Source organism: Sus scrofa, chromosome 14 (genome assembly GCF_000003025.6).
Source record: "Sus scrofa isolate TJ Tabasco breed Duroc chromosome 14, Sscrofa11.1, whole genome shotgun sequence".
NCBI lineage: Eukaryota > Metazoa > Chordata > Mammalia > Artiodactyla > Suidae > Sus > Sus scrofa.
The window spans coordinates 55,907,211-55,925,461 of record NC_010456.5 but is presented as its reverse complement, the minus strand read 5'-3'; the positions used below and the strand labels follow the sequence as shown (position 1 = coordinate 55,925,461).

The 18,251-nt window shown below is 42.9% G+C and overlaps 2 protein-coding genes across 7 annotated transcripts in view; one reads left to right on the top strand and one right to left on the bottom strand.

The window, feature by feature from the left end:
• The window catches only part of ARID4B (AT-rich interaction domain 4B), a 157,877-nt gene extending 156,748 nt beyond the window's left edge, over positions 1 to 1,129 (bottom strand). For 3 of the 6 annotated variants that reach the window (XR_002338970.1, XR_002338969.1, XM_021074399.1), the window contains exon 1: positions 679 to 1,129. The gene's annotated coding sequence lies outside the window, so the exon portion shown is untranslated. The remainder of the gene's footprint in view (positions 1 to 678) is intronic. The other 3 variants (XM_021074401.1, XM_021074402.1, XM_021074400.1) reach the window with 2 other exon arrangements.
• Positions 1,425 to 17,577, top strand: GGPS1 (geranylgeranyl diphosphate synthase 1). The gene is made up of 4 exons (XM_003483472.4): positions 1,425 to 1,682; positions 5,995 to 6,087; positions 12,127 to 12,197; positions 12,434 to 17,577. The coding sequence occupies exons 2-4, from the start codon at positions 6,018 to 6,020 to the stop codon at positions 13,193 to 13,195; spliced, it is 903 nt and encodes a 300-aa protein (XP_003483520.1). The 5' UTR covers positions 1,425 to 1,682; positions 5,995 to 6,017; the 3' UTR covers positions 13,196 to 17,577.

Here is an 18,251-nt window from a genome sequence, read left to right as displayed (position 1 = left end):
CGCTGGCTTTGCCATCCCGGCAAACCCGGCCACCTTTACAGTTCGACAGCTTCCCGTCCCCATTGTCGGGACCCGACGGAGTTTCCCGTCTCCGACAATGACGCCATTTCTGTCAGAGAAGAAACTCACAACAAGCCCGGGGTCCGGCGCGGGGCCGGCCGTCCTCCTCCCCTCCGGCCTCCGCGCCGGGCCCGGCCGGCCCCCCTCCGAAGGGCCGCACACCCCTCGTCCGAGCCGGAGCCAGCCGAGCCTCAAGGGGCTCGGCGGGGGCCGCGGAGGGCCCGGCGGGCCGCGGGCGGGACCGATCCTGTACAGCCTCAGCCCCCGTCCCGCTCCGAGGCGGACACCCCGACAAGTGGGAGCGGGATCCACGTCCGCCTGCCGCGGGCACGGCGAGAGCGCCGAGGGACCAAGAGGCGGCAGCCCCCCCCCCCACCCGGCCCGGGCCCCCCACCGCGGCTGGGAGACGTGAAAGCGCTGAGTGTGCGGCCGCCAGGCTGGGGAGCGACTCGACTCGGCAACTGCAGGGACGGGTGGGAGCTCTCAGGAGGCCGAGGCCCCGAATTCGGGCGCCTGGGGAGCCCACCACAGCGATCTTGTCTTCTCCTCGATTGGGCCCAGTGACTCCCCAAAAGACCCCCTTAATAGGACCGCCAAAGCCTCAGAAAACGTCCCTACCTTCCTCGGAGGCGAGCTCTGACCCTGGCACGTCCAGAGTCCCCTTCCCTGCTCCCCCCCAAAACCAGCAGGCCCGGGGGAGAGATGGGGGAAGAAGGGCGGCGGGTCCAGCGGTTGCTGAGGCTGAAGCTCCGGCTCCTCCTCCTCCCGCGGCGGCGACTGGTACCTTTGTTTGGCGGCCGCTCGGGCTCCCTCGCTGGGGGGAGGGGGGACGACGAAAAATCCCTCCCGGACTGGAGGTCCGGGCCCCCAGTTGCGCTGCCCTCCAGAGGACGGCGGCGACAGACCCTCTGCGGCTCCCTCCGGGCAAAGGTCCAGGCGGTGGCCGTGGCGGCGGCAAGCTTAAGCTCAAGAGTCTCCCTCCGCTCCGGCGCCCGAGCTCCTCACTCCGGACTCGACTGACGGGCAAACATCGCTTCCCCCCCCCACCCCAAGTCCCCCCCTTCCCTCCTTTCTCCCCTCCCCTAGACTTTCTTTCCCCTCCCCTACCTCTTTCCCGGATGGCCTCTTAGACGACCTCGGATTGGTTAGACTTCTTTAGAACCCCCCTATGCCCTGTTCCTATTGGTCCCTGGGATACAAACAACGACGCCATTTTCCCACCAGTTCTATGGAAACAGAAAGTTACGCCTCAAAGCTCCCCGGGAAATGTAGTTCAGCCTCTGGGCCAACGCGCTAGGCCTTGCCGGTGAGAACTGCAAGATCCGCAAAGCCCCGCGGCTACGTGAGACGGGAGGGGGGAGGGAAAGGGGGCGGAGCGACAAAGCAAAGGGGAGGTGGCAACGACGCCTGCGCAGTGTGACCGGGATGGCGCATTTTCTTGCACCGAGTAATGCGGCGTCGCTGGTGGCTGAGGAGGGCGGAGAGTTCTTTGGTGAAATAGAGGGAGGGATTCATGGAAGCCTCAGGAGGAGCCTTGTCCTGAACTATAAGGTGGGAAGTTGATACAGGATACTGCTACTCCTGGGCCCGCGGCGTGAAAGTTGTGATATCATCCTCGAACCGTGAGTGGCTGTGCCGGCGGCTGGGGGGGAACCCGGATGGGGAGGAGGGTTGGGGAGGAGGGTTGGGGAGTCTGGGAGGCGGAGCCGAGAGGAAAGAAAGAAAAGAGGGTGAGGACCCGGATGCTGAACCGGCTTGTGTATGAATTTTCCATCCTCTCGCTGGAGGAGGGGAGGAGCGGTAGCGGACCGAGCGGGGCGGAAGGGGGCCTCAGAGCCGAGAGAAAGCAGAGCCGACATTTGAAGCCCTTCTTCCAAGTCTCTGTTGAAAATCTGCCCCGGAGTTAATTAAATTCCCTCCCTGTATCTCTCCGGTAGTTTTTTTCAGACCCACCCACATCTCCCGGAGTTTGAGTGGAAGGGCTCACTCTGCGCTTCACAGCTACGTTTGTATTTGCGTGTTCCTTTAGCTCTTTAGAAACCAGACTCTTCCCTTTTAAAAAATTGCATGATATTTCCACTTGTGCATGCAAATGTGTGCCCTGACTTCATCCTCTAACGCGTTAGAAGGCACTTTCCGTTGTCCTTCACATATTTGAGCGCCTACCGTGTGGAAGAAACTTGTACGGCCCCTGCTTCGTAAACCAGAGCCCAGTGAGACAGGCAGATATTAAATTGAACACACACGAGTGTAAAATTGCGTCAGGTGCTGTAAGTGGTGCATAGAAGAGTTTCATGGTGATAGGAGAATTGGAAATTGGGAAATTGCCTTAGGGAGTTGAAAGCATTCCCGAGCATGTGAGGATCCAGCCGAGAGCGGAAGGGTTAGTAAGAGTTAATTAAGGAACATTCCAGATCGAAAGAATATCGTGTTGGAAAGGCTTGTGCCACAAGGGAGCTTTTTAAAGTATGAGAAACTGAGGCTGGGGTGTGGGCAGGGGATTGACTCTCCGAACTTGATAAGCTTTCATGGAGACTTTATTGAGCAGTCTGCTAACTGGAAGAGTTCTCAATCAGAAGGGAGATAGGACCGCATTTGAATTTTGAAAAGATCTCTGGCTGAAGAGTAGGAGCGAGTACAGGAAGCCCAAACACTAAGTTACTGCTCTAGTAGTCCAAAGGGAGGAGAGACTGTGGCTTGTATTAATATTCAACAACCATTGTTTGAACAAATTTAGGGCAGTTTCCCACTTTTGAAAATGAGTAGGTTCAGACTCTCACCGAGGCATTCTGTGGGTTGCTTTTCACTCCACAAGCAAATTAGTAGCACCCTAATGCCTCTTTCCATTCAGGTCTAGTGTGTGATGGCTGAAATTTCTAGGTGCGATAAATTGGAGCCTTTGGGGTTACAAAGGAAGAAAGAAGGAGTTCCCGTCATGGCGCAGTAGTTAATGAATCCGACTAGGAACCATGAGGTTGCAGGTTTGATCTCTGGCCTCGCTCAGTGGGTTAAGGATCCCGGTGAGCTGTGGTGTAGGTCTCAGATCCCGCGTTGCTTTGCCTGTGGTCGGCGGCGACAGCTCCGATTAAACCTCCATAGGCTTCGGGAAGCGGCCCTAGAAAAGGCAAAAAGACAAAAAAAAAAAAAAAAAAAAAGAGGAAGAAAAAGGCAAGTGAGAGTAGATGCCAGTGTAATGTGAAACACTTCTTACAGAACACTGTAAAAAGACACAAAACAGATTGGGTTTTGACACCTAGAAAAACTGAGGTTTCTATGTTTTCCCACTGTTCAGAACACTTGCCCATAAACATTCTCTGGGAAAGGAACATTAATTGACTTATTTGTTAAATGAGTATTCTTAAATTTACCTGAGTGAGCAAAAGAAAAATTTTTTTAATTCATAAGTAATATTTTAAGTTGGAAAAAAATCAACCAAAGCCATTAGATTTGAAACAGATGAACTCTGATCTCTGTACAACAGGTGTACTTATTGCGGAGCCAGAGACAAAAGTTCATTATTGAATTATTGAAAGTTCATCTTTCTGATTTTTAAATTAAGTCAGATGTGTTCTGGAGGCTGAGAAAAGATAAACATGATTTTTGTACTCAACCCAGTTGAGAAGAGTTGGCTAAATAGAGTAGTATAAGGAGTTCCCTTTGTGGCGCAGCAGAAACGAATCTGACTATGATGATGAGGATTCAGGTTCAATCCCTGGTGTCACTCATTGGGTTGGAGATTTGGAGTTGCAGTGGGCTGTGGTGTAGGTTGCAGATGCGGCTCGGCTCCTGAGTTGCTGTGGCATATGTAGACCAGCAGCTACACTCTAATTCAACCCCTAGCCTGGGAACCTCCATATGCTGCAGGTGTGGCCCTAGAAAGCTAAAAAATAAATAAATAGAGTAAAATAGAAGAGATGCTTTTTAAAAATTCTACTTTTAACTCTGTTCAATAATCTTTTACCTAAGTGATTACTCTTCCTGCACCTTTTCTTTCTGTCATTCTCTTAAAAATAAGGTAATTTATGTCCAGATTTAAACAGTATAGGTTACTAGACTGGTATTGGATTATTTCAAAATATTTTCTGGCCCTGGAACTCCAAATGCCATGAGATGGCCAAAAAAGAAAAAAAAGAAAAGAAAGAAATGAAAACTCCTAACAGGAAAAGAAAGAAAAATGGCAATAGATATTTATGAAAAAGTAATAGAGATTCAATAGTAAAGGAGGATTGTAGGAAAACTGAGTGATGTTCTGGGAAACATTGAAGTAAATGTAAAATTTAAATAATAATCACTGCAAAGAAATTTTTAACAGTATAATTGCTTTCAAATTAATGAATATCTAATCAGGACGTCTGAAATGGATTGATTATGAAGAGGAGTTTTACCCTTTTTAATTTTTTTAAATTATAGTTGATTTACCATGCTGTGCCAATTTCTGCTGCACAGCAAAGTGACCCAGTCATACATATGTATACATTCCCTTTCTTATATTATCCTCCATCGTGGTCTACCCCAGGTGATTGGATATAGTTCCCTGTGCTATACAGTAGGACCTCATTGCTTATCTTTTTTTTTTTTTTGTCTTTTTAGGGCCGTACCTGAGGCATATGGAAGTTCCCAGGCTGGGAGTCAAATCGGAGCAGCAGCTTTTGACCTGCACCACACCCACAGCAACGCAGGATTGGAGCCTCATCTGTAACCTACACCACAGCTCATGGCAACACCGGATCCTTAACACACTGAGCAAGGCCAGGAATCAAACCTGCATCCTCATGGATACTGGTCAGATTCGTTTCCTCTGAGCCACAATGGGAACTCCTGCTTATCCATTCTAAATGTAATAATTTGCATCTGCTAACCCCAAACTGCTAGTCCATTCTTCTTCCACCCCCTACACTTTATTTAAATATACTGTTGACCCTTGAACAACAGGACTTTGAACTGCAAGGGTCCACTTATACCCGGACTTATTTAAATAAGTGCATACTACAATACTACACAATTTGCGGTTGGTTGAATCTGTGGATGCAGAATTAGGGATATTCACATTTTCAGCTGCAGGGTGGGATGTGTGGTAGTTCTATCCCCTGTGTTGTTCAAACACATAAAACATAGTCATTTTAATGCACATGTAGGGGGAGGTATGTTTACTAACATATAATTATTCAAATATAGAGGTATCTAATTTTGTGGATTTGTTTTGACATTGATATCAACAATTTAAGCCTTTTATGGTTGATTAAAATAGGAAAGATTTTTTTTAAATAAAGGCTTTTAATATAAGTTTTGTAACATATTTTGTAACTTACGGAAACCACTTAAAATCTAATATAATGAAGACTTTCTTTTTTTAAAATTATATATAATTTACATATCGTATAGTTTACCCATTCAAAGTATACTATTCAGGAGTTCCCATGTGGCTCGGTGGGGTTAAGGACCTGGTATTGACACTGCAGTGGCTTGGGTTGCTGCTATGGCGAGAGTTCATTTCCTGGCCTGGGAACTTCCGCAAGCCACAGGTGTAGCCAAGAAAAAAAAAGTGGGTTTTACTATATTCACAAGGTCAGGCAAACATCTCCACAACCAAATTTTGGAGTATTTTGATCCCCCCCGCCCCCGAAAAGAAACCCATTAGCAGTCACTCCCTATTTCCCCCCATTCCAGCCCTATATAACCATTAATTTACTTTCTGTCTCCATAGATGTTCCTGTTGTGAACTTTTCATATAAATGGAAGCATACAATATGTAATCTTTTATCACTGTCTTTCTTTCATGTAGCATGTTTTCAGGATTCATAGGTATAAAATTTTCTTTTAAAACCAAATGAAAGTTTACCTTTATAAAAACACAAATTCCTTGAAATATCAATTTTTTTGCATGTTGATACTCAGTTTAATTATATCATCTTTTGTGTTTCTCCTTTTTTACAGATCAACTTTGAAATTTAAAAACGATGGAGAAGACTCAAGAAACAGTCCAAAGAATTCTTCTAGAACCCTACAAGTACTTACTTCAGTTACCAGGTAACAGTTTAGTTATAACATGTGTAGAGTTGTTTTTATACAGTAGTGTTCGTTTAAATTTTAGCATACAGAGAAGGTTAGACTTGCCAGCTCTTGAGACTCTCTATTTAAGGTGATACATATGAGGTAAATAATGCTGTACTTTAAAATTTTTTTGTTCCTAAAATGGACTTTTTTGAGGCACTCCTTTAAAAAAAATCTGCTTATGTGACAGATTTAAAAAAATAAAAATTCTTAAAACATTTGAGTATTTCACTAGAGATTTTATTATTCATGGATGCCTTATATTCCTGTTCCCTCTGTTTGATATTAGGGGATGTTTATGCCAATTTTTATAACAACAAAAAGGTACTTGGAGTTTCACTGTGGTGCAACAGGATCAGTGGCATTGGCAGCGTTAGGACGAAGGTTCAGTCCCCAGCCCAGCGCAGTGGGTTAAAGGATATGGCATGCCTAGGTTGTAACTGGGACTCTGATCTGATTCCTGGCCTGTGAACTCCGTAACTTCAGGGCAGCCAAAAAAGAGAAGAAAGAAAAGGCTTCGCTTAACTTCCCTATTCAAATTTTCAACTATCACTTGGAAGCACAGCCTAATTATTCCCATGAAAGATGAGTCCCTTGGATATGGCTTCCTAAAGAAACACCTGGCCAATCATTGTGCTTGTTTTATTTTGCTATTTTTTTTTTTCTTTTGGCCATGCCCGAGGCATGTGGAAGTTTCTGGGCTAGAGATTAAACCTGTGCCATAGCGATGCAGTGACAACACCAGATCCTTAACCTGCTGTGCCACAAGAGAACTCTTTGTTTTACTGTTTTGTTTTGTCTGCCATTTCTTAGGCCACTCCTGTGACATATGGAGGATCCCAGGCTAGGGGCTGAATCTGAGCTGTAGCCACCGGCCTACTCCAGAGCCGCATCTGCAACCTACACCACAGCTCATGGCAACACCGGATCCTTAACCCACTGAGCAAGGCCAGGGATTGAACCCACAACCTCATTGTTCCTAGTCAGATTCGCTAACCACTGAGCCACGACAGGAACTCCTGTTTTACTGTTTTTAACTGTCTTGAAAATGGCAATAGCAACTACAAACCCATGCATATGATAAGGGTGGGGTCTTATAATAAAAATTCAGGTATAAACCAGTGACTTGGAATTTGGATTGTTCTTTTGCATAGAAATAATATAAAAGGTAGTAAGTTGACAACCATAAAAGCACCACCTGTTTAGCTCCTAGTGTGGCTAAACTTTAGTCTAATGATGATCTCAGCACAATCACAATAAAAAATTTTTAATTTCTGTTCTAAAATGCACACCTTCCTCAATGTGCACACCTCAGTGGTAATAAGGCGTTCATGTTCTTCATGAGCCTGAGGAAAGAAAATCTGGGTGTCAAAAGCCAGAAGAGTGGTGGCTCCCTCGCTATGCCTTGGAAACCATCATGTTTAGTGTTATTTCTGTTGATAACCCTAATGAAGACATACGTGCTAATGTCAGTGCTTCAGTGCTTTAAAATAATGGAGGAAAGACAGGTGGAGAATGCAAGGGGAAAGTTTCCTGCTATTTAAGAAAAGGCCAAGAGGGAATTCCTGTTGTGTCTCAATGGTGATGAACCTGATGAGTATCCCTGAGGATGTAGATTCCATCCCTGGCCCCACTCAGTGGGTTAAGGATCCAAGAGCTACAGTATAGGTTGCAGACGTGGCTCAGATCTGCCGTTACTGTGGCTGTGGTGTAGGCCGGCAGCTTCAGCTCCAATGCAATCCCTAGCCTGAGAATGTCCATTTGCCAAGGGTGCACCCTAAAAGAAAGAAAAAGAAAAAGCCAAGAGACTGCTTTTGAGTGAAATTTATTCAGCATCCAGTAACTTTACTTATTTGAGGGTCTCCCATTGAGAAAGGTGGCACTGTTTCTCCTGCATTCTTCCTGCCTATTGCTTTTTTTGTAACAAGTTGGCAGACACTAACTGGAACTGGGCTACCATAAAACATGCCGGTTATCAGTGATGACAAGAGTAACCAGTGTCATCCTGTGTCTCGCCCTCAACCACTGTGCTAAGCGAGGACTACCTGTAGTTACATTTTTTTTTTTTTTTTTTTTTTTTTTTTTTTTCTATTTCTTTGGGCCACTCCCCTGGCATATGGAGGTTCCCAGGCTAGGGGTCGAATTGGAGCTGTAGCCACTGGCCAACACCAGAGCCACAGCAGCGCGGGATCCGAGCCGCGTCTACAACCTACACCACAGCTCATGGCAATGCCGGATCGTCAACCCACTGAGCAAGGGCAGGGCCCGAACCCGCAACCTCATGGTTCCTAGTCGGATTCGTTAACCACTGCGCCACGACGGGAACTCCTGTAGTTACATTTTAAGTATAATGCTTATGGACATGATGAACTACTTCTGTAACATTTTTTTTTAATTCTCATCATTTGTAAGTAATACCTTAGGGCCATTAGATAACATATTTAAGACTCTCATTAGGTATCCCTTCAAAATTCCCAGCCCAGGTGTTGAACCCACACCACAGCAGAAACCTGAGCTGCTGCAATGACAACACTGGATCCTTAACCTGCTGTGCCACAGGAGAACGGCATATCCCATATGTTTTAATCTAATATACTCTTGCATCCACTGATAGAAAATAACTTCAAAAGAGTTTTCTAAAGAAAGAGGAAATTGTGCTATGTATAAACTACTTTTCACACAATAGCTTCAGTTACTAGGTGACTTAAAGGTGGACAAGACATTTATTCTATTGTAAAGTTACTCTTGCTAATAAAAGATTATGATTAATAATTGCTAATGTCTGGATTTTCTGAAATTAGTAAAGTAGAATGACTTTTTTTTTTTGTTTTTTTTTGTTTTGGTCTTTTTGCCTTTTCTGGGGCCGCTCCCACAGCATATGGAGGTTCCCAGGCTAGGGGTCCAATCAGAGCTGTAGCCACCAGCCGATGCCAGAGCCACAGCAGTGCAGGATCTGAGCCGAGTCTGCAACCTACACCACAGCTCATGGCAACGCCGGATCCTTAACCCACTGAGCAAGGCCAGGGATTGAACCCGCAACCTCATGGTTCCTAGTCAGATTCATTAACCACTGTGCCACCTAGGGAACTCCTAGAATGACTTTTATTTATGTTGTTTATTTGCCCTAGTGTAGAAGTATAGGACCCCAGGCCTTTACAGTGGGAGGCAGGAGGTCTGGTTGGAAGTGGAGGAAAAAGAGGACCTGCAGAAAAGGAGTTAGTAATGTTTAGCTCTTAAAGAGAAGACAGTAATTATTGTTTGTTTTCGTCTTGCAAGATCTCTCTGACTTACTTCTGTTAGAAATAATTTGGGGAACTAAAAGTATCCAACCAGACCCTAGACTTTGGTCAAATGAAAAAATATTAAAACTGCAGTACATGTAAGTTAAGCCATTTATTGTACTGTTTTCTACATGTATTCTAAAGTAAAGGGGGAAATGTGGCTATACATTAATTTGTTTTTCATCTTCTAAATTTGTTTTTTAAAATTAAAGGATTATTTTTGCATAATTGTTCATACTCAGTATAGTCCAGATTCACCTTTGTTAAACTGGGAAGTAGATCAGAAGTAAAAAGGATATAATTGCTACTCAGACTGTGTTCACCTTAAGGGTTAGTAGACAGAGGATACTGCTTCCAGAACTCTAAGAAATCCTTCCGTTTTAGATTTCCCATAGGAAGTGAAACTTTGTTCTCTTTGGGTATGAGGGTATGTGTATGCATTTGTTTGGAAGATTGGTACAGAGAAAACACAGATAGGACTCAGAAAATACTGGTTTTGTTTACTGAAACTTTGTATGTAACTATTTTCCTAAAGCCTAATCTGAAATTAGGATGTTATTATGCATTCACGTTAGCAGGAAGCTTGAAGAAAGAACTTTTTTTTTTTTCCTGCTTTTTAGGTCCGTACCCGAAGCATATGGAGGTTCCCAGGCTAGGGGTCCAATTGGAGCTACAGCTGCCGGCCAACGCCACAGCCACAGCAACATGAGATCCGAGCTGTATCTTCAACCTACACCTCAGCTCACAGCAACACTGGATCCTTAACCCACTGAGTGAGGCCAGAGAGCAAACCCGAAACCTCAGGTTCCTAGTCAGATTCGTTTCCACTGCACTATGGTGGGAACTCCAGAAAGAACATTTTTATTAAATGAATTGATTGTGGTTTTTATCTACCATTCCTTTATATTTGGGGTAAAATGATTTATAGTGGTGACTACTACCCAGAGACCTCTCTTGAGTTTTCTGTGTAAGAAAAACATAATGAAAAGCTAATCGCCCTTGGAATTCCCATTGTGGCACAGTAGTTAACGAATCCAACTAGGAACCATGAGGTTGCGGGTTCAATCCCTGGCCTTGCTCAGTGGGTTAAGGATCTGGCTTTGCCGTGAGTTGTGGTGTAGGTTGCAGACTCGGCTCAGATCCTGCACTGCTGTGGCTCTGGCATAGACTCGTGGTTACAGCTCCAATTGGACCCCTAGCCTGGGAACCTCCATATGCTGCGGGAGTGGCCCCAGAAAAGGCAAAAAGACCAAAAAAAAAAAAAAAAAAAAAAAAAAAAAGCTAATGGCCCTAATCAAAATAAAGAGATTAACTTTTGACTAAATTTAGGGCATTTAAAAGTCACTGCTTCCTGGGGTGGTAATGTCACTTTTTTTTTTTTTTTTAAACTCAGTGAATTTTCTTTTGTGTGTGTGTGTTGTGTATGGGTCTTTTACAGCTGCACCCACAGCTTATGGAAGTTCCCAGGCTAGGGGTCAAATCAGAGCTGTAGCCTACACCACAGCCGCAGAAACACTTAGGATCCAAGCTGTGTATACGACCTATACCTCAGCAACGTCTGCGACCTAAACCACAGCAACACAAGATCCTTAACCCACTGAGCAAGGCCAGGGATTGAACCCACATCTTCATGGATAATTTATAGTTGTACAGCCATCATCAGATATTAGCAGTTTTTGATAGGAAAGAAGCAGAGTTGTCCAGTCTCTAAAATCAATTTAAAGGAATTTTAAGAGAAAATTTTTTATAAGGTAATTCAATAGTAAAGTACATTTAGGGGTTGCCACTGTGGCGCAGTGGAAACAAATCTGACTAGGAACCATGAGGTTGTAGCTTCGATCCCTGGCCTCACTCAGTGGGTTAAGAATCTGGCATTGCCATGAGCTGTGGTGTAGGTTGCAGACACCACTCAGATCCTGCGTTGGTGTGGCTGTGGTGTAGGCCGGCAGCTGCAGCTCCAATTCAACCCCCAGCCTGGGAACCTCCCTATGCCGCTGGTGCAGCCCTAAAAAGCAAAAAAAAAAAAAAAAAAAAGTACGGAAGTACATTTATTTAAAAATACTATAGCCTCGAGGTGTTCCTTTCATGGCTCAGCAGAAACAAATCTGACTAGCATCCATGAGGGTACAGGTTCAATTCCTGGTCTTGCTCAGTGGGTTAAGGATCTGGTGTTGCTGTGAGCTGTGGTATAGGCCGCAGACACAGCTTAGATCCCGTGTTGCTGTAGCTGTGGTGTAGGCTGGCAGCTACAGCTCTGATTCGACCCCTAGCCTGAGAACCTCTATATGCCGGGGGTGTGGCTCTAAAAAAAAAATATTAAATAAATAAAATAAAAATACCTATAGTCTCTGAAATGGACAGTGCTAATTAACTGACATTAACTAGACTGGCTACCTTCTCAAAAAAGGAATGAATTAGATCATAATTCCTTAAAAGTGCATTCCATTCCAAAACTATTGATAGAAGTTAAAAATGGAAGGAGTAAGCTTACTAATAGGCCACTGGAGTACTTTGGCATCTCTCTTGCTTGTCCTAATTTTAAAAGGTGCATTTCAGGATGAATTTTGGCAGGGGGTGCCAGTGGGGGCCCAACAGTGGAAGGCAAGCTCTGCAGTAGGTAATGGATTGATGAGGCTCAATTTATCAAGTCTGATCAGTTTTAGGGGAAGTTTCTGAATACATTTCTTGTAATCAAAATGTTAATCTATTGCCAAATTTTATTCTTTGCATGCAGGTAAACAAGTAAGAACCAAACTTTCACAGGCATTTAATCATTGGCTAAAAGTTCCAGAAGACAAGCTACAGGTATTTAGACAATTCTAACCTCATTCTTAATCTCTGATAAATGAATAGATGTCATGTAAAAATACTCCTAGATTTTAATTCAGTTTAATGCTAATGCAATATATTATATTGAGGTTGGTAGGTAATTACTAGTTGTGAAAACCAAGACACTTGACACTTTGATAACCTGTAAATTTACAGTATTTATGAGTTCTTGGATTGTTCAAATGAAATTTTTCCATTGTATTTCTTATTAGATTATCATTGAAGTGACGGAAATGTTACATAATGCCAGTTTACTCATCGATGATATCGAAGACAACTCAAAACTCCGACGTGGCTTTCCAGTGGCACACAGCATCTATGGAATTCCATCTGTCATCAATTCTGCCAATTATGTATATTTTCTTGGCCTAGAGAAAGTCTTAACCCTTGATCACCCAGATGCAGTAAAGCTTTTTACCCGTCAGCTTTTAGAACTACATCAGGGCCAAGGCCTAGATATCTATTGGAGGGATAATTACACTTGTCCCACTGAAGAGGAATATAAAGCTATGGTGCTGCAAAAGACAGGTGGACTGTTTGGATTAGCAGTAGGCCTCATGCAGTTGTTCTCTGATTACAAAGAAGATTTAAAGCCACTACTTAACACACTTGGGCTCTTTTTCCAAATTAGGGATGATTATGCTAATCTACACTCCAAAGAATATAGTGAAAACAAAAGCTTTTGTGAAGATCTAACAGAGGGAAAGTTCTCATTCCCTACTATTCATGCTATTTGGTCCAGGCCTGAAAGCACTCAGGTGCAGAATATCTTGCGCCAGAGAACTGAAAACATAGATATTAAAAAATACTGTGTACATTATCTTGAGAATGTAGGTTCTTTTGAATACACTAGGAATACTCTTAAAGAGCTTGAATCTAAAGCCTATAAACAAATTGATGCACGCGGTGGGAACCCTGAGCTAGTAGCTCTAATAAAACACTTAAGTAAAATGTTCAAAGAAGAGAATGAATAGTATTAAGCCAGTCTTGATTAGGCCTGAAAAAATTAGACTTTTATTTCTTTTTTTTTTTTTTTTTTTTTTTTTCTGTTTTTTAGCCTATTACTTTTTTAAGAATTTGGACCAAGCTGTTAGGCTCCAAAAAATGAGTGGAGCGGTAATGATGTGAGTGATGTTGTATCAATTCAGAATCCTTGTGTACAGATAATCATCATATTGCAAAGTTGAAGGAATCAAAAGGAGCCACATTTAAATAGGTCTAATTTGACTGTCAGAATGTGCTATGTTAGGACCTTGTGGCCAACTCAGACATGAATGTTCTATCAATTCTATCAATAAAGACTTCAGCTTCCAGGAACTTTTATCCACATACTTCCTAAATGAGCTGTACAGGCAGTTCCCAGTTCATCTACCCCAGTTCCAAGCCAGTGACTACTTGGGACCAGTTTCTGTGGCTAGCTGGCCCAAAGACCACAGGAACTCCTCTTTCTTCCTAAGTGTTGCTTAGAATAGCTCATTCTTGGAGTTCCCATTGTCGTGCAGTGGGTTAAGAATCTGACGGCAACACCTTGGGTGCTCAGGTACAGGTTCAGTCCCCATCCCAGTGCAGTGGGTTAAAGGATCTGGTGTTGCCACACCTGCAACATAGGTTGTAGCTGCAGTGCAGATTCAGTCCCTGGCCTGGTAACTTCCGTATGCCCTGCATGCAGCTGTTCAAGAAAAAAAGCTAGCCCATTCTCTCCCCCCACCCACAGGAAACTTGTATACTGAAGGCTTTCAGGAAAAAGCTGTAAGTGACAAGCCTGGTCCTTTTTTTCAACTCCGTTTTCCCCTTCCTCCCTACCCAGCAAACTGCTCTTTAACCAAGGAGTTGCCTCTGAATGAAATTTACACACTAGCCCAAATTCTTTGTTCCTTTTAATGTAACTAGTGCCTCAAAACTAATGTGGGTATAGCAGTATCTTTCCAATTGGGAAGAAAAAAGTTACATAAGTCAATTTTAAGAAGGAGCCTTTAAACCTTTTTATATTTTCTCATAATTAGTAGTTTAAAAAAATCATCAAAGACCTGTTTGCTTACCTCCAGTACAAAAGCAGGGAGAACTGCCCTTTTCCTTCCCACCCACATCATTAACCCCCTGAAGGCAGTTGGTGCTTGAGTAGAAAGAGAAGTAGGAGACTTTAATCTCTATGATTAAAGGAAAGAAATGTGTTAACCTGGGAGCTCGTGTCTGACTGAAAAGTAGCCGAAGGCTACACTCTTGGACACAATTAGCTTTATAGTGCCTTGACCCTGACTCTCTAATCCTTTTGTTTCATTTCAAGCCCTAAGCCCCTGGAGCCATCTGTGACCTAAGAAGTAAGAAAAAAAAAGAGCCCCTGATTTCTGTATTAAAAGTGTTGCTGACATCACAAAATGAAAGTATGTATTTCTCAGTAGCATTGCATTTTACCTGATTGGTTCTGCACTATGTTATTGAAGATCAAATCACCATATACTTGTATGAAAAAATTCTAATCAAAGCACTTAAATCTTTTTTGAAAAGTTGGGTATTGCCTTTACTAACTTTTAAAATAGTTTGAATATTCCTTTTTAATTGAACCAGTGAAACCTCTTCTGAATGTCATTTGTGCTACACTGTGGATATTTGAACTGTTTTTATGATCTATAACTTAAAAATTCATTATTTGAAAAGATCTAATGCTAACTATATAGACAAATTAAATTATTTACCTTTAAGTATAAAGACTGCTCAAGTAGATTATTCCTTCCCTAATCAAGTTAGTTTTGGCCTGGTGCTACTCATGATTCTTTTGTGATTTTTGTCTTGCCTTTCAATGACAGAAATACCTGGCACTGAATATGAACTTATAATAAGGGAATATTATCTGTTAAATAATCAAAAATCCTTTTTTAGGAGTTCCTATTGTGGCGCAGTGGTAATAAATCCGACTAGCATCCGTAAAGATACAGGTTCAATCGCTGGCCTTGCTCCATGGATTAAACATCCAGCGTTGCTGTGAGCTGTGGTGTAGGTCACAGACATGGCTTGGCTCCTACCTTGCGGTGGTTGCAGTTTAGGCCAGCAGCTACAGCTCTGGTTTGACCCCTAGCTTGGGAACTTCCATATGCAGCAGATGTGGCCCTAAAAAGGCAAAAAGACAAAAAAAAAAAAAGAATTCTTTTTCACTTAAATTATAGTCACAGTGACTAATACAGAAGAAAACCAAGTTGATTTTATTTGTTGGCAAAATCAAAAGAATGAAGGCCAGTTATGTGGCCATAAATCACTTTCTGACCTCAGCAAGATTTTAAATACATCAGATCTCTGTTCCACTCTGTTAACTTCCTGACTTGACTTACTTCCCTTCCTATCCTATATCCTATAGTCATTACCTTCAGGGAGCCTTCAAGAGCTTTCTCAGACCACTTTCCTCTTTTCCTTAGGCCCCCTCTCATCCTGCCAGTTCCCAATCCTGGATGCATCCAAACTCGCACAGGCTTTGCCTTCCCATGTTGCTGAGTGCTACAGGGATCCATTTCAGAACTGCTGTTGTAGCCATTGCAAGTTAATTTATTAAAGCCACGACAGCCCGTTTATTTTTTATCTAATTCTTTCTCAATCTAGCATCCCCTGCTCCTCCTCTCTCCCGTTAAATATAAACTTTTCTCAGAGTTCCCATTGTGGCTCAGCGGAAACAAATCTGAGTAGTATCCCTGAGGATACAGATTCAATCCCTGGCCTCACTCAGTGGGTTAGAGGTCTGGCGTTGCCGTGAGCTGTGATGTAGGTTGGCGGCTACAGCTCTGATTCAGCTCCTAGCTGGGAACCTCCATATGCCGAGGGTGCAGCCCTTAAAAGACTATATATCCTCTGACTTGCCTCAACTGTACTTTAGGTCTGTCTTCAGATGGTCTGCCTTTAATTTCAAGAAAAGTTGTCCTCCTGCCCTGGGCCAAACAAGGTCTTCTGTCCTTGATTCCTTTCTTTTCTGTCTCTTGAAGGCCATATTTCTTTCCCTGCCTTACATCCTCAAGATGTATTCATTGGCTTTTTTTTTTTTTTTTAATGGCTGCTAGGCAGGGATCAAACCCAAGCCTCTGCAGCCTCCTGAGCTGCTACAGTCAGATTCTTAACCCACTGTACCACAGCAGGAACTCCTTCCACTGGCTCTTTTTTAATCAGTATATTGTACTGAGAGGAAAGAAAAAGTGAAGAAAATGTAATTTGGCGAGTATCTATTGGGTGCCAACTGTTTTATGGGTTTTTTTTGTTTTGTTTTTCTTCAAGCACTTAGCAGAGCCAGGGCCTCGAATACAGGTCAGAGCACTTTGCTCTTCTGTACTGTTGGCTTCTCATTGTGTATGCACACTTAAATATGTTTAAAAGTCTGGAAAGCACTGGTCTATTATACTAAAAGGTTTCAAACCTTCCTATAATGTCTACCCACTTCAATCTATGCTCACACCAACCAGAGGTGTCTTTCCAGGGAGTTCCCTTGTGGTACAGTAGGTTAAGGATCCAGAGTTGTCATTGCAGCCGCTCTGGTTGCTGTGAAGGTGAGTTCGACCCCTGGCCTGGGAACTTTCACATGCCGTGAATGCAGCCAAAAAAAAAAAAAAAAAGTTGTCTTTCCAAGGCGCAAATCTTATTATGTGATTCCTATGTTTTAAATTTTCTGAATCCCGGAGTTCCTGTTGTGGCGCAATGGTTACCGAATCTGACTAGGAACCATGAGGTTGCGGGTTCAACCCCTGGCCTTCCTCAGTGGGTTAAGGATCCATGAGCTGTGGTGTAGGTCAAAGACGTGGCTCGGATCCCGAGTTGCCATGGCTCTGGTGTTTGCCGGGGGCTACAGCTCCAATTAGACCCCTAGCCTGGGAACCTCCATATGCCACAGGTGCAACCCTAGAAAAGACAAAAAAAATAGAAACAATAAATTTTCTGAATCCTCAATACTGCCACGTATAAATTCCTTGATATAATATATTAGGCTTTCAAAAATCTGATCTCCAACTTAACCTTAAGTATCCATGTTTACTAATATTTTACTCTTCCCGAACACCTTACACTCTGCCAGAAAGTAATGCTGATCATTGCTGAAACACTCTTGTGTGCCTATGAGCTAGATGCTTTGCTAGGCTTTGAAGAAAGAAAAATGAGATGCTATCCTTTACCCCGTGTGATGTTTCTATAAAGGAGACTGGGAAGTTGACAGGCAGTTATTACACAGTATTGTTAGTACTAGAATCAGGGCCCCTAATTTCTTGTGTACCTGTCTGCTTCTCCCATTGGATTGGAAACTCATTAAGGGCAAGGACTGTGACTTATTTAACTTCCTGTTCTGAATAGCACTTAATATGTATTTATGAATGAATAAATCTACTTGAAATTAATCTCCCACTTCTCAAGGGTTCCATTAAGTATAATGTACATGAAAGGTATGATAAACTTCAAATGTTAGCTTTTATGTTAATGTGGTTTTTCCACTTCTAGTTCTTTTTCTAGTGTGTGTATGTGTGTGTGGCCACACCCACAGCATGCGAAATTTCCCAGGCCAGAGATCAAACCCACACCACAGCAGTGACTGAAGCCACTATGGTGACAATGCTGGATCCTTAACCCACTGAGCCTCTCTAATGATTCTTCTTCAGCGTTCTATTTATTCCTTTCTGAAAACATTCTTAGAGTTTACTTTCAGTTTTGTCCATCATTACCACTGTATCAAAACTCTGACCTCTCATACTCAAGTCCTCTATTTTAACTATCTATTCATCTTGAGTTTTCTGTTATTAGCTTGAAAGCAACATATTTAAAACCTACTTATATCTCCATTCCTATCCCTTTACCAGTCCAAATAATAGAATGAAACCATTTCTACCCTTGTCTTTTCTATCACCATCGTCATTCCTCAAGAAGCATGTCCTTGATTTATTTCTTATCCTTGCCTCCTATCCAGTCTTCCCAAGTCCTATAGACCTGTCCTTTGAGATGTGTTTTATCTATCCCTTGCTTAACATTTTCACTTCCTTTCCATTTTCTTTTCTTTGTTTTTTTTTTTTTTTTTTT